At 42.6% G+C, this 13,823-nt stretch overlaps 1 protein-coding gene across 8 annotated transcripts in view; it reads left to right on the top strand.

The window, feature by feature from the left end:
• EML6 (EMAP like 6) overlaps positions 1-13,823 on the top strand; it is a 93,007-nt gene that overhangs the window by 19,281 nt on the left and 59,903 nt on the right. For all 8 annotated transcript variants that reach the window (XM_074536697.1, XM_074536698.1, XM_074536703.1 and 5 more), the window contains 2 exons: positions 8,002-8,161; positions 13,368-13,466. In XM_074536697.1, coding sequence (XP_074392798.1) covers positions 8,002-8,161; positions 13,368-13,466 — 259 coding nt within the window. The remainder of the gene's footprint in view (positions 1-8,001; positions 8,162-13,367; positions 13,467-13,823) is intronic.

Raw genomic sequence — 13,823 nt, 5'->3', positions numbered from 1 at the left:
CTCCTTGCCACTGCAGTGCCTAAACTTTAAATGTTGTAGGGCAGGATGGCCATGGGAAGAAGGCTCAAATAGGATGCAGCTGTGGGTTTGCTGCCCTTGAAGAAGGAACACTTTCCCCAGGCTTAAAATCCTTATTTCTGATCATCAGGTGAGGGCAAACCTGTGCAAACAGTGTTATTATCCCACTGTGAATTCTTTAACCACAGCCTGGGAGTTTTGTTAGACCACACAATTTGTGCCAGATGTGAATATAACTGGGGATTTTCAAGAGGATGACATGAAATCCCTTAAACTAAAAATGAAAGTGGGAGTGATCCAGGCAAGTTGTGACAATGGCTGGGTTTTTTTTCCTTATTCTCTGCAGTATTTCCTATTTCTCCTTGGCTGTGCTCTGGGCTTTTTGGTTATTTTTATCACATCTTCTATATTCATTTTGCAGCTCCCCCATGATTCCTCTTTTTGTCAGCTCTGTCTTTTGTCTGTCCTGTTTCCAAAATTTTCTTCCTCTTTTCCCTCTCTTCTTTTTTAGCTGCAAATATTTTGATTCAGCCTGTAATCTGCACAGTTATACCCATATTCAGTGCTGAACTGTTGGCTACACAAAAAGCAGAGGAGATGGAGGAAATGCCAGAGCAGTTGTGCCTGAGCCTGTGGAGGGAACAGGAGAATTCCCCACTGGGAGCAGCACGGGGGTCTCTGTGCCTATCACCGTGCTGGGGGCAGTTAATTAATTACTGCATGTGGGCAATTAATTAGTGCTCAGATTGGCAGCCCTTAAGTGGGATGGAATGGGAAATGAAGGCTTGGATTGCCAGCAGCTGTGCACGGGCTGTGACTGTTCTGGGTTGCATTTGGGTCTGGAATAAGGTGAACACAGGAAATGAAGGAGGCTCCAGAATGTGATTTCTTCACTGCCAGGCTTTATCTGATGTATGAATTTTATATTTGCAATCACAGTGTTCAGACTGGCCTTCCAATTCCTTGTACTGGGTGAACACAGAAATGTTGCTGGTTCCTGTTGAGCAGCACTGGATTTACAGCAGTGTTTCTTTAGCTTTCCATGTACTGAGAACTCACTGACAGCATTTCAGTTGCTGGTTTTATCTCAATATCATAGACCAATATCTATTTGCTGCTTTATTGTGTATTTTATTACAGAATGTGTTCCATGGTCCATAAAGCATAGAATGGGGTAGGGACCAATACAGTGCTGAGCTAAGCACAGTTCTTGCTCTTTCCCAACCCTCTTTTTAGCCTCCAATTCTAGCAGATTTTTATTTACAAATGATGGTTTTTGGTCCATTTTACTGATTGCATCAAATCACAATATGTATATTGAGAAGAGTGTCATGTACATCTGTTTTGGGTATTTGTTTATAACTGTTGAAGTGTTTGGTTCATCATCATGAATGCAAATATCATTGGACTCAAATGGGAAAACTGGAATGTGGTGGTTGAATTTCAGAGTTACACAGCAGGGATCTGTGGGGTAGTGTGGATCATGAGAAATACTGGGTGGTTTCCCCAAGCAGTTGTTCCTGAAACCCACAATTCATGAGGACACCAACAGTTGTTGTTGCTTAGTTTTCAGTGTCATAATATGACACTGGATAAAATCTTCTAGGATTGCTTTTCACTGGGAGAAGCTCAAGAATTGCAAAATATCCATGAGTTATCCATGGAAATAAATCATTAGAGAGCTTCAGCCATGTGAGGAGGAGCCTCAGTGCTTCAGGATTGTGCTGCTGTTCCCTTTTCATTTGGGAATCTGCCCAATATTTCTCTGTGTACAGATGCATGTGAGTGTAAATCAGAGCTGGTCTTAATTGAAGTGCAGAATGCTTTTGCTCAAAGCATTACATTTCTTTTGCATTTTTCACCCTCTGTTATTGGGGAAATTTTAATCATGTGTTCGAAAGCCATTTACTTTTTAAATCTGGCCTGACTCTGATCCCTCTGTAGCTCCCTGGTGCCATAGGAAATTCCATGTTGTGCTGTGCTCAGGCCTTTGGGACCTGATCTGTCAGGAGTTCTGATAAGCCTTGGGCAGCTGAGCAAACCTTATTGACATGTGGGGAGTAACTCCATGGGCTTGAGTAACAAACACTGGCACAAGGAGCAGGGCAGCAGGGCTGCTCCAAGGATAAATGGTTATAACTCTGTGTGCTTCTGTCACCATTGTAGCTCAGGTGGGTTCTGGAAAACAGAAATAAACCCCTGTCAGGATGGCCCTGGCATTCCCAGGGCACTGTGAGTGTGCTCGAGCAGCAGCTGATCCTGTCTGTGCTTCCAGGACCTTCATTGGGGCTGAGCTGCACATCCACTGCAGAAATCATTCCCTTTGGGCTCGGTTTGTGGCCCAGCCACTCCAAGTCTGCTCTGGGGGTGTTTGCTGCCTCAGAGGAGCAGATGGGAGCTGCTGGGACAGCCATGGAATTGTGGCTCAGAGGCAGCCTGGCTTCAGTAGGAAGCTGCTGCAGGGTGCTGAGTAAATGCTGGAACCTGTGTCGGTATCACTGCTCTTCCCACACAGGGAGCATGGAGGGGAAACCAGCAGTGGAGCAGACAGTAAGAGCTTGGACCTAAAAAATGCCTAAATGATTTTTTTTAAAGCCCATCATTCTGTACACATGTCCCCTTCTCTGTTATATATAAACAAGATACTGCCATGTAGCAATCAAGCCAGTAAATTAAAATGTTGCCATTGCAGTATTTTTATCAACATTTATGTTTTTATTTTGTCAGGATAAATATGCTCTGTACTTGAGTTGTTTGCAAGAAGCATGTGGCAATATTTAGCATATTTAAAAGTATCATTAGAGCTGTATGTTCAGATGTGTAAAAAAAGCAGTTCACTTGTACGAGTGTGTGTATCAGCCATGTTGTTCATGCAGATATGTGCACACAGAGAGCCTCTGTGTCTCAGGGCTAGCAGATCTGTTCTCTTTGTTCTCCCATTTGTTCCACATGCCTGCAGTGCCCTCCCAAAGCCTCCCTCACCTGCCCTATGGTGCATGCCAAATAAAATGGGTTATTGTGGTGTGTGATCTGCCTGCCAGCTCTGCAGGTCTGGGGCTTGTGCTGGAGGAGCCAAAGGTTGGGAGCTGTGATTGTGCAGGAGCAAAAATCTCCTGCGTTAGTAAGAGCTGGATTTTCCTCACAGTGTGGTTGAGGTGTTGGTGTTTCAGAAGTCATTTTGGAGGCAGATTAGATGCTGGATTAGCCTGTCAGATTCCAGCAGTTTTCTACTCAATGTTCTCTCCATTTTTACAGATCTGGAGGGGTTTGTGCAGGTTGTTTTGTTGTTGCCCTGTTCCTCTTCCCTTTTTCTGGCTCTTTTCCTTTTCTGATATTCCCTTGCTGCTGAAGCCCCCTGCATTTGCTTCCATTTAACTGCTGGTCTTTGTTCATTATTCCTTTCAATGGGGCTTGATGATGTTTTGTGTTGTATTCAGAGGCTGGGATCAGGCTGCATCCTGCCTCATTTTGCTGCTAAAATAGCTCTGTCTGTACAGTGAGTTCCCTTTTGACCCCACAACTCATTTTGCTCTATGAATGGGGAATTGCTGAGTGAGTGTTTGTGTTCTGTGCTGCCATGTGAGGACAGCTCTGTCCTTAGCACTGTGTGAGCAGGAAAATGCAGAAGCTCCCTGGGGCTCCAGGAGCCTGGGGTGTCCTGCCAGGGGCAGGAGGAGGCAACAAAGGAGAAAATACCTGCTGGCACATTGGGGCTGTTTTGGAGCTTCTTGGAAATATTGTTTCTTCTGAGATATTGCTACACAGAAAGAAAAATTGGTGTTGTCTAACATGTCCATTGTTCAAGTATAGCAGAGTCAGTGCCCTGAGGGCTTCACAAGTTTGACCTAAATTCTGAAGAAAGGCCTGGTGTGCTCTCTGTTCTGCTAAACTGTGGGGTTTGTGGATGGTTTTTAACAAGAAACAACTCTTTCATCGTGAAAAGAGACTTCCTGAAGAGAGTTGATAGAATACAGACAGTATCTACATTAACATGATCTAGACTGTTACAGAAAACTGCAGAATTCTGTAAAGGTTTGTCTAAACAGGAAATGTTATCCCAAATTTAAAACTGGGTGGGTTTGAAGTAGAGATTAATTGATCAATGTTTAACTATCTGGAGTTATTTTAGATTAGCATAAAATTTGCACACTGCTTTAAATTGCAAACATCCCAGCACTGAGGATGAATTATTTTGTCAAGAGCTGGTGACATCCACCTGAGACAGTGATTTCATTCAGAACTGCAGGTGTTTGTTTCCTCTTCAAAGAGCAGTTTCTTTTTTGTCAGGTGGGATGTTCTGGAAGCCAGCTTTGGTTTGTATGAACAATGAATTGCTGATAGGATGATTATAGAAAGATTCAAATTAATGTGGCATTTGAAAGAGAAAATATAAATTATGCACCAAAACTACAAAAGCAAATGTTCAGGTTTTCATTACTGCAGTGAAAAAGTGTTTTGCCTATATGATAAATGAGGTAGTGCTGTGATAGATTTAAAAGACCCAGAGCAGTGAGATTTAAACATCTCTCTCACATCTGATACACCCATTTCAAGGTCTGCCTCAATTCTGTAGGCCTGTATTAAGGATAACCCAAGTGTTTGCTTTTTGCAGCATCAGGGAGCAATTATCTAATGCACGTTTACTGCTGTGAGCCAAAATGCATTTTTACTTTTATCACTTCAGACTTCCTTGATGTATTTCAGTATTTGGAGCCACAGAAAGCTCTGGTTTCAAAGGGGCCTCCAGAGTTACCCAATCCAACTTTCTCCAGAGAGCTCAGCCTTGGTTGTGGTTATTTGGGGTCCTGTCATGCCAGTTAAATCCTGGGCTGTTTCCAGTGAGGGGAATTCTGCCACTTCTCCAGGCAACTGTCCTGATCTTTAGTTTTTCTAGTGAGGAATGTTTTCCCTGTATCCAGACAATGTTTCCCACAAAGCAGCTCCGTGTCTCTGCCTTTGTCCTGTCCCTGTGCATCCATGTGAAAAAAGCCCCTCTGCCTTCTCTGTAGCTCCTTTTGAGCCACAGCTAAACTTTTCTGCTCAGTTCTGCTTGGAACTTCAGATCCCTACTCTGTTTACAAGTGTATGGAACCTGTTACAGAAAAGCAGTATAGACAAAATACAATGTAGACAAGAAACAAATACTTTTAGTCCATTGGATTTCTAATGTGTTATTAAAAAATAATCTTGGAGCAGGATGTTATTGCACCAGAAATTGTGGAGGTAGTATGAGTTTCCCATCTGGCAAGGCCCCCAGACCAGATGGATTCACTAATGACTTTTATAGAGCATTTCATCAGACCCTGCTGAAACACGTGTCTGGCATCTTTAATTATCCTAATTAACACACTTCCAGCCTTGGATGCTTGTTGATTTTCAAAGGGAAGGAAAAGGAAATGTTCCCTGAAAGATCTTCCTAACAGAGCTTTTTATTAATGAGGTATAATGTTAAAATACTGCCTGAGCTTTACTGGTTCATCCTGAATGGATGCTTTGTGTAAAAGTGCCTTTGGACACTTGGATTAAAGAGGTGTTTTGCAGCTGCATCAGAGTATCAGAAAAGCAGGAACCCTGACATGCATGAGGAATGATGCATCTAACTCCATGATGTCAGAAGGCTAATTAATTACTTTATCATACTGTATTATTCTATACTATATTACACTATATTACTCCATCCTAAACTTGTGATGCTGACTGACAGCCTGGACACACACATGGCCCTGGCAGGCCAAGGAAACAGAGCACCATCACTGTGGGTAAACAACTAACTTTGCACTCTACTTTGGCACAGCACAGGAGCAGCAGGTGAGACAGGAATTGTTTGGATCATTCTTTTCTCTGCTTCTCTCAGGTTCAGGGAATGTGAATTCCACATCAGAGTGCTTTGGAACTGACACCAGTGCATTTAGCCAGGAATCCCGTTGCTTTCCTTGCCTTCCCTGGAAGGAGGGGAATGGGCACTCCCAGAGCAGTTGATCTCTGCCCCTTTCCCTGCGTGTGCAGCTGCTCCCGTGCTGTTCCCACAGAGGGAAGTTCTTGTTGCAGGGGGCAGTGGCTGCCAGGGCCTTGGGCAGCACTGACAGCTCCTGCTGCTGCTCTGATCTCTTCTTTGCATCCCAGCTCCTTGGCAAGAGGGAGTTCCTGCCCTTTTCCCTCAAACCTGGAAAACAGAGAGAAATTTTCTTGGGAAGTTTCTTCAGCTCACCCTGCTTATATCTTATCCTCCCTGTAGGAGGAATAGGAATTAATCCTGTAATAATGTGTTTTCTTTACCATAAACTGCTGTTGTTTGAATGCCTTGTCTCTTCCAATATTTCTGTGTAATATAACGTAACAGCATTTCAGTGTTTTCCAGTGGTGCAGACATCAATGTGGTTTCATTGCAAAAGGTCCAGTTATGGGATGTTTGCTTAGAAAATGCACCTTCACTATATTACACTATAACACAGCCAATCAAGTTGATTTCAAAACACAGCCAATCAAAACACAGCCAATCAAGTTGATTTCCAGTTAAGGGGGCAGGGAAGGGCATGGAAATCTGCATGCACCCTGAAGACAGCACATGACCTCTGTAACAGATTTTTTTAATAGTTGAACACACATCAAACATATAAGTCATATGCAGGTAATAAACAGTCACCAAGAGTTGTTCTTGAAATTTGGCTTCATTTCCTTCCTCTAACCCACTGCTCTGTCTGCCAAAAATAAGCCCTTGGTTATCTAACAGCCAGACTGAACGTGGGCAGGGGAGTGCATTGGAAAAGCTGGTGGCAGGAGATGAATGTCCTCAGCAGGGCTGGGAAATCAGACTGCTAATTTAGGTGCCAAAAATTGATATTATTCCCTAATTTTAGTTCCCCCACTGGCTGACTGCATGCATCAGAAAGGATAAAACAAATAGCAGAGACATTCAGTACAGACATGTTGATGTTTGGAAATGTGTTCGGGCTCTTAAACCCAGAGGAGGCTCTGGTGTGTGGGAGCTGCTCTGTGCTGAATGGTGGCACGTGTAATTAAGCTCTGCCCTAGCAGTAAGGGACTTTAGCACAATTAATATTTGCCTTCTGGTTCTTGAAGAAAAGTATTCTAATTTAATTACAGCTACCACACCTTTAATTTGTGGTGCCACCTTTTATTGCCTGTGTAGGTGTAGAACTGAGGGCAATTAGCTGACACACAATATAATGTACAACTCCAGCCTGGGGAGGAAAGGAGGAATGGGCAGGGGAGGTAAACCAGGTAAATTGTGCTACAATTGTTATTTTTCCATAAAATGCATGTATTTACAAAACTTTCTTAAGCTTTTTGATTAACTTTACATAATAATTAGTTTTATATGTTCCTGGGATAGCAGAAGTATTCAGCTCCCCTCAGCCACCGGTGAGTGCCAGTTTATTAATAGGATGTTTTCTTTTTCCATGTGTAGCTCACATACTCAGCCATTGTTCAGATTTGTTTCCTGGGTAACTGTGTAAAACTGCCTTTGTATTCATATGACTTTGCAGAGAGGTTTTATTCTCATTTTCATATTTGAAGGGTTGTGAGCAGACATACATGGTTTAATTCTGGTGAAACAAATTACTTCTGTGTCTCTTCTGAGATTGCTGTGTTTGAACATTTGAAGATGAGAGGATTTCTTGTGTGTATTTGTCATAGTGAACAATATCATTATTCAGCCTCTGGTCCATATTTCAGAATGTTTGAGCTGATGTGCAAAAGAGGATAATTAGTAGAAAATCATCCATTACAAACCTGTAAAAGACTAAGATCTGAGTCTGTGTTCAGTCAGCTTATCAATCAAAAGTATTTTAAAATTCTCTGATTATGCTTTTTCATTTTCTAGTTAAAATATTATTACATGATAAATTGTATTCTGCACTCACTATGTCAGTCTCAGCAAAACATTTTAAGTAAATACCAGAACTGACTGAGTTGTGATCATTCCCAATGCCTGTTCTAACTGAAATGTGTTGTTTGCAGCCTTGCAGTTCACCCAGATAAAACCTTGGTAGCCACAGGGCAGGTTGGGAAGGATCCCTACATTTGCATCTGGGATTCCTACCGTGTGCAGACCGTGTCTGTCCTGAAGGATGCGCACACGCACGGCGTCGCCTGCCTGGCCTTCGACTCGGACGGCCAGGTCAGTACAGCTCCTCCCCTGGGCCCTGAGCTCAGCTCTAGTTCTGCTTCACTGACAGATGCACCTCAAACGTTGGGTGTTTCAGCAGCTCCAGGGCTACAGTGCTGGAGCTCCTGTTACAATTGTGATTGCTGTTCAAGGCCTTGGTTTGTATCACAATTGTAATTACAGTAGGACTGCAAACACAGCTCTTGCACAGGGGGTGTTTTTGGGATGCAGTCACAGCCTGGCATCCGAGTGGAGCGCAGGCATCGGGTGTTGGACAGGCTTCCAGAGCAGAAATGCCCCTCTGTGGCTTAACTGCAGTGGCTTCACATGTACTTGTCACCTGCTGTCCACAGAAATCAGTTCCTGGCAAAGCCCTGAGAACCCTGCAGCTTTTCTGGCAGAGGAACTGCACTAATCTCACTGCTGGGAGAGTCTCCTTGGCTGGGGTGCACAGGCAATTTAATTGAATCATGGCATTAGGACACACAGTGTGGCTTTCTACAATGTGATTAGTTGAGATGATATCTTGAAACAAAATTTATAATATAACTAAATGGTGGGCTGTTCCCAGCTAAACACAATGATTTTTTTCTCTCTGGCAATGTTAAAAGCTTTAGGCAAGTAGACCTAAAATTCACTTATACCTGAAAAATATTTCACAGAGCTTTATAAATAAATATCTGGCTGTGCAATTTGTCATTATTGATGACAATTTTGTCCTGATCAGTTTCCTGATGTAATCCTTACTAAAGTATTTTTAGGAATGCTTAGATTAGCTGATACCAAAAACCACAGACAAGAAAGCTCTCAGATCAACAGAACAAAATTTCTAATAGTGTAATATTTTTAAAGATATTGTTCATTCAGAAATAAATGCTTTTCATTTTTTTCCCCTCATGTTTAACTTCATAAGACTGGTGGTTAAACTTTTTTTAAAGGTATTTCAGCACCTCATGGGAGTGAAGACTCTTGAGCCTGGGGGGTGTTTGAGGTGGAGGCCTTCCTGAAGGCCCTGATGAGTGCTTGCTGTAATTAAAATGCAAACTCACTGCCAGGTTGACCTTGCAGAACAGTGATAATTCCCTTTCTGGAAGTGCTTGAAAAATTGCAGTTTATTCTGGAAATAAAAATTTGCTTTGAACACTTTTCTATCTGGAGAACGACCACTGCTGGAGAACATGAATATGGATGATGCATCTTGGCTTTTTGCTGCTCTGCCTGGCTTTGCAGGAGAGGCTGAGCCAGAATGAAAGGGCATGGGAGGAATTCTGTGAGTATTTGGAGCTGAGAGGTGCTGGCAGTTCTGCTTTGTTTAGTCAGCATTCCCAGGGGAGCTGGTGTCTGTCACAGGGCAGACAGACACTGCTTGCAGCTCCTTCTTTTCTATCCAGAGGCTGTTCAAAGCCAGGGAAGATCTGTGTTCCAGCCCCAAAACACAAATAAATGCAGCAATCAGGAGTGGTACAGATGCAATCAGAACTGTATTCCTTTCACTGCCAGTTCTGCCAGCTCTGCACTTCCTAAACAGAAGTAGGCAGGGGCAAAGCCCAGGTGACTCTGCTGCATTCCCAGAGTGGATCTCCATGGGTTCAGCTCAGCTCTGGGTGTGCTCCTGTGCAGGGATCTCAAACAGGGCCCCCTCACCTCTCCCTGAGCCCAGTTCATTCACTTCTGCTGACCCAGAAACTCTGGGATATCTGCTCCTTTTGGGTGAATGAGTGGGGAATTTTTCCTCCTGGCCAGGCTGGAGATGCCCCTGCACAGAGACAGCACAGTTGTCCTGCAGTGCCTCCCTGGCCTCCACAGGGTGGGGAATGTTATCTTTGTTATATATATATGTATATATTTTTGTTATAGTTCCTAATAAATGGAGATCATCAATACACAGGGGAGAGCTTGAATACTTCTTTTGTACCTTCAATGCAGTTTGTGGAGACAAATAGAGTGAATTTCCTATTTTGTGTTACCTGTGTTTAATACAGTCCTGATGAGAGCTGAGTTTCTTGCAGAAGTGTTGCTGTTTAAAAATACATATTTTAGTTTGGGCTTTTTCTGTCTGAGCAGGAGCTGCCATTTGGCAGAAGGGAAACTGCCCTTGGTTCAAACATTTAATGAGGAGCTGTCATTTTGTCTGTAATTAAAAATGGCTTCTCTTCAATCAGGAGTTAACTACAGTTTCTCCTTAAACATCTCCTCTTCACAGAATTACCTACAAAGCAAATGCCTCCTCCTGAACTATCGTATCAATGCCCCACAGCTCATTTTCTGCTCTGAGTTATTTCAGATTAACCCTTTTTTATGTGCTTTCTAAAAATATTTTTTAATGTAGTGGGAATGGCACTGCCATAACACATACACACCTAATGAAAAAATTCAAAATGCAGCGCTAGGCTTCTTTAGCCAGATCTTCCAAATCTGTGTAGGTTTAAAAATAATTGTTTAATTATGTGCCCAAACTACTTGGCAGATATTTTCTACTGGTAGTTCTGGGAATTCTCTGAATAGAATTCTGTCATATTCCCTTCCAGAAGGAGAAATAAAAGTTTGTTTGAACCAAAAAGGAAATTCAGCATATCTCACTTTTCTGCTGGCAGGAGGTTTTCCTCAGCAGGCCAAGGTTAAAAGAAAATATAAAGTACTGCTTAGTTTCCCATAGTGCTTTCCCTGCTGATACCAAAGTCAGCTAAGGAATAAACTTTCTAACACAATTTGAATTTTTAGAAGGCAGCCATTCCTTACTCCAGCACTGGACACAGTTGGAGGAGTGATTTTTTTTTTTCCCTAATCAGATGTGTGTTGTGAAATTTTACAACAGGACATTTATTCCCTCCTGAGCAGACATTTTACAATATACTTCCCAGCTAATACACAAACACCACTTTCCCTAGAACTAATTTCTATGTCTCTGTCCCTTACTAGAACTCCTTTTGTGCTCCTGAGGGTTGTCTAGAGGGGTCTCTGGGGGTTGTTCTCACTGAGAGCCTGCAATATTGTGATGGCCTTGCCTTGAACTTCTCAGGGCCTGCATTGGTGTTTCTTGATACAGAACTGCCACAAGCTCCCCTCAGGTTCCTCATTATCTCTTTATCCACTGGTTCCATCCACCTTTAATATCCTGTGTGTCTTTTATATTCTTTATCTAATTTGCTAGTTAGTAGCTATGCTCTATTTTGCAGTCTCAAAATGAGACAGAACATTTCTATTCTCCATGTTGTCTGTCAGATCCCCCTTTTCTTGAGACTCTTTTTAAATCAGGTCTCAATATTTCATTTTCCAGTACAGAGAGTTACAACTGTAACATTGAATTAAATTGCTCTCTAAAATCAAGAGAGTATAATTGCAGATTGTCCTGCACTCCCTGGATGGAAAAAGCTCTCTTGGCCCTAACTCTTCTTTGTGGTTGTGGCCAAAGTACCCTGAGGGGAGGCATTTGGGAAGCCATGGATGGGCATTGTCTGCACTATGAAACAGGAGCCATTCCCAGTACTGAGGTCTGATTTCCATTTCCCACTGCTGGGCTGCTGTGTGAGATCCTTCTGTGTCCTCAGTGGCCCCACAGCTGGGAGTGCTGGAACACTGACACTGACCAGCTCCAGCACCCTGAATTCTATTGGCTTTCTGAGTCGTGTTAAAGCACAGAAATCCTTTCACATTGTGACTTCCTGCTAAAACCATAATTTTATTTCTTTGTTCCACCATGCAAACTTCTTTAACTCTCCCTTCACAGCTCCATTATGACTCAGAGCCCATTGGCAGAGTTCTGCCCTCTCTGTAGGGTGAACCCTCCCAGGGACCCTTGTTCCTCCCAACAATATCTGAGCACATATCCTGACTGCCCTGTGAAAGCCTTGTGTTCCTCCAGGAACATTTCAGTTCTCTGTATTTTTATTTCCATGGAAGGAGGCTGGGCTCAGAGGAACTTGTGGAATAAGTCTGTAAATGGTGAGGGATGTTGAGTTGGGTTTTTTGGAGGGTTTTGTTTTGTTCTTGTTTTCATTAATACCACATTGCTTGGTGCATTTCCTGGTGAGACAGTGCTTGAGTTCTTCATTATTCACTAGGCAGGTTTTGCATCAGGGCAATGGCCTGTTGTCATCTCTCATTAAACCAAAGTCCCAAAACATCAATTTCATTCCTCTAAATCAACAAACTGTAACTGCTGGGGCAGTGGGGGGTGTGTGAAGCTGCTGCAGAGGCTGTCCAGGGCTCTCCCAGGAGGGAAAATGTGCACTCAGTATTTACACTCAGGAATGGATGAAAAAGCCCTGAGTACCTGCTCTCAGAATGAAAACTGGAGCCTTCTGCTCCTCTATGAACAGTTATTTCCTCTCCCTGTTATTCAGTCGTTGAGAGCTTTATTGCATTTGATATTTTTCCTAATACAGCATTTTAGAGGAATCTGTGGTAATGGCACTTATTTTCTTTGCTGGCTCAGTCCTTTTGTGTTATCACAGACAGTTCCAGATTTTAAACAATTTGCTTACTCAAAATTTGAGCCAATTTTTTTATGGAATTCATGTAAAGTGGGCAAAATTAGGGCAGTCACTGGAAGGGAAAAGACCTACAACTTCCACAGTGATGGCTGATCTTCTGGGCATGTCACAGATGGATGCACTCTGCTTTTTCCCTGCCAGAACAACGCCTCCATTTTATTCTGTTCTTTTTATTTCTTCCATTATTGAGATGGTAAAATTATTAAAATTAAGTTTTTTTAATTGATGACCAATAAAACTTTAATGAGCTTGGTTATTAGTTCATTGTTTGAGTTGTTTTAACTGGTGATGTGATACACTAAGCAATAAAAAGGCAATTATTAAAAGTACATCCAGTTCTACAGCTCAACAAAATGAGCAAAATGAACAAAGCAATAGCTGGAGCTAGTGAAAGCTTTTATTTCCCTTTCACTCTTATTATCAGATTAATAAATGAAAATGCTAGGGAGGTGTGCACCTGAAACAGGCACCTCAGATGTTTCAGGGTAAGAATTTCATGTGGAACATTGGTGGCCTGAAATCAATAACCTGACCTTTTAGAGAAGATGAGACATTTCAGTGCTCTCTCCAGTGAGTAAATGTTGAGTGTGAATCTCTTTGCTTTTGCAATGTGGTTCAAACCCAGGCCACATGTGGGAAAATCCATTTGTGCAATAATCCTGGGAGCTACAGCAAAGTGATTTGGGTTGATTTGCTGTTAACTGGGTTGTGTTGTTTCTCCTCAGCGTTTGGCTTCCGTGGGGCTGGATGCCAAAAACACAGTTTGTATTTGGGACTGGAAGAGAGGAAAGCTCCTGGCAACAGCTACAGGCCACTCTGACAGGGTAATGTATGGGAACATTGCTGGGTTCTGTCTGGGAGCTGCATGGGGCTTTCAAAAGGCATTTTTGCTTCTCTTAGGTTGATGCAAAGGTAATTCTGGTTGTTCTCTCTGGTTTTTTAAATCTGGACAAGATATTTATTCCTTCTCCTTGGGCCAGACCTAGCACAAGGCTCTGTTAGTAAGCCTAGGGAGGAAATACCTTGTACCTACACACTGAGTAGGATGATCTGTAGCTCTTCATAGGAGATGTGAAATGGGAGCTCCGTGGACAGAGATCATGATGTCTCTGAGTATGTCACAATTTAAAAATACAATTTATTCTGAGGGCAAATTTAGTTGCATCCCTTTCAGTTTTTCT

This window comes from Zonotrichia albicollis, chromosome 3, assembly GCF_047830755.1.
Source record: "Zonotrichia albicollis isolate bZonAlb1 chromosome 3, bZonAlb1.hap1, whole genome shotgun sequence".
Classification (NCBI taxonomy): Eukaryota; Metazoa; Chordata; class Aves; order Passeriformes; family Passerellidae; genus Zonotrichia; species Zonotrichia albicollis.
This window is presented reverse-complemented; position numbering and strand designations above follow the sequence as displayed.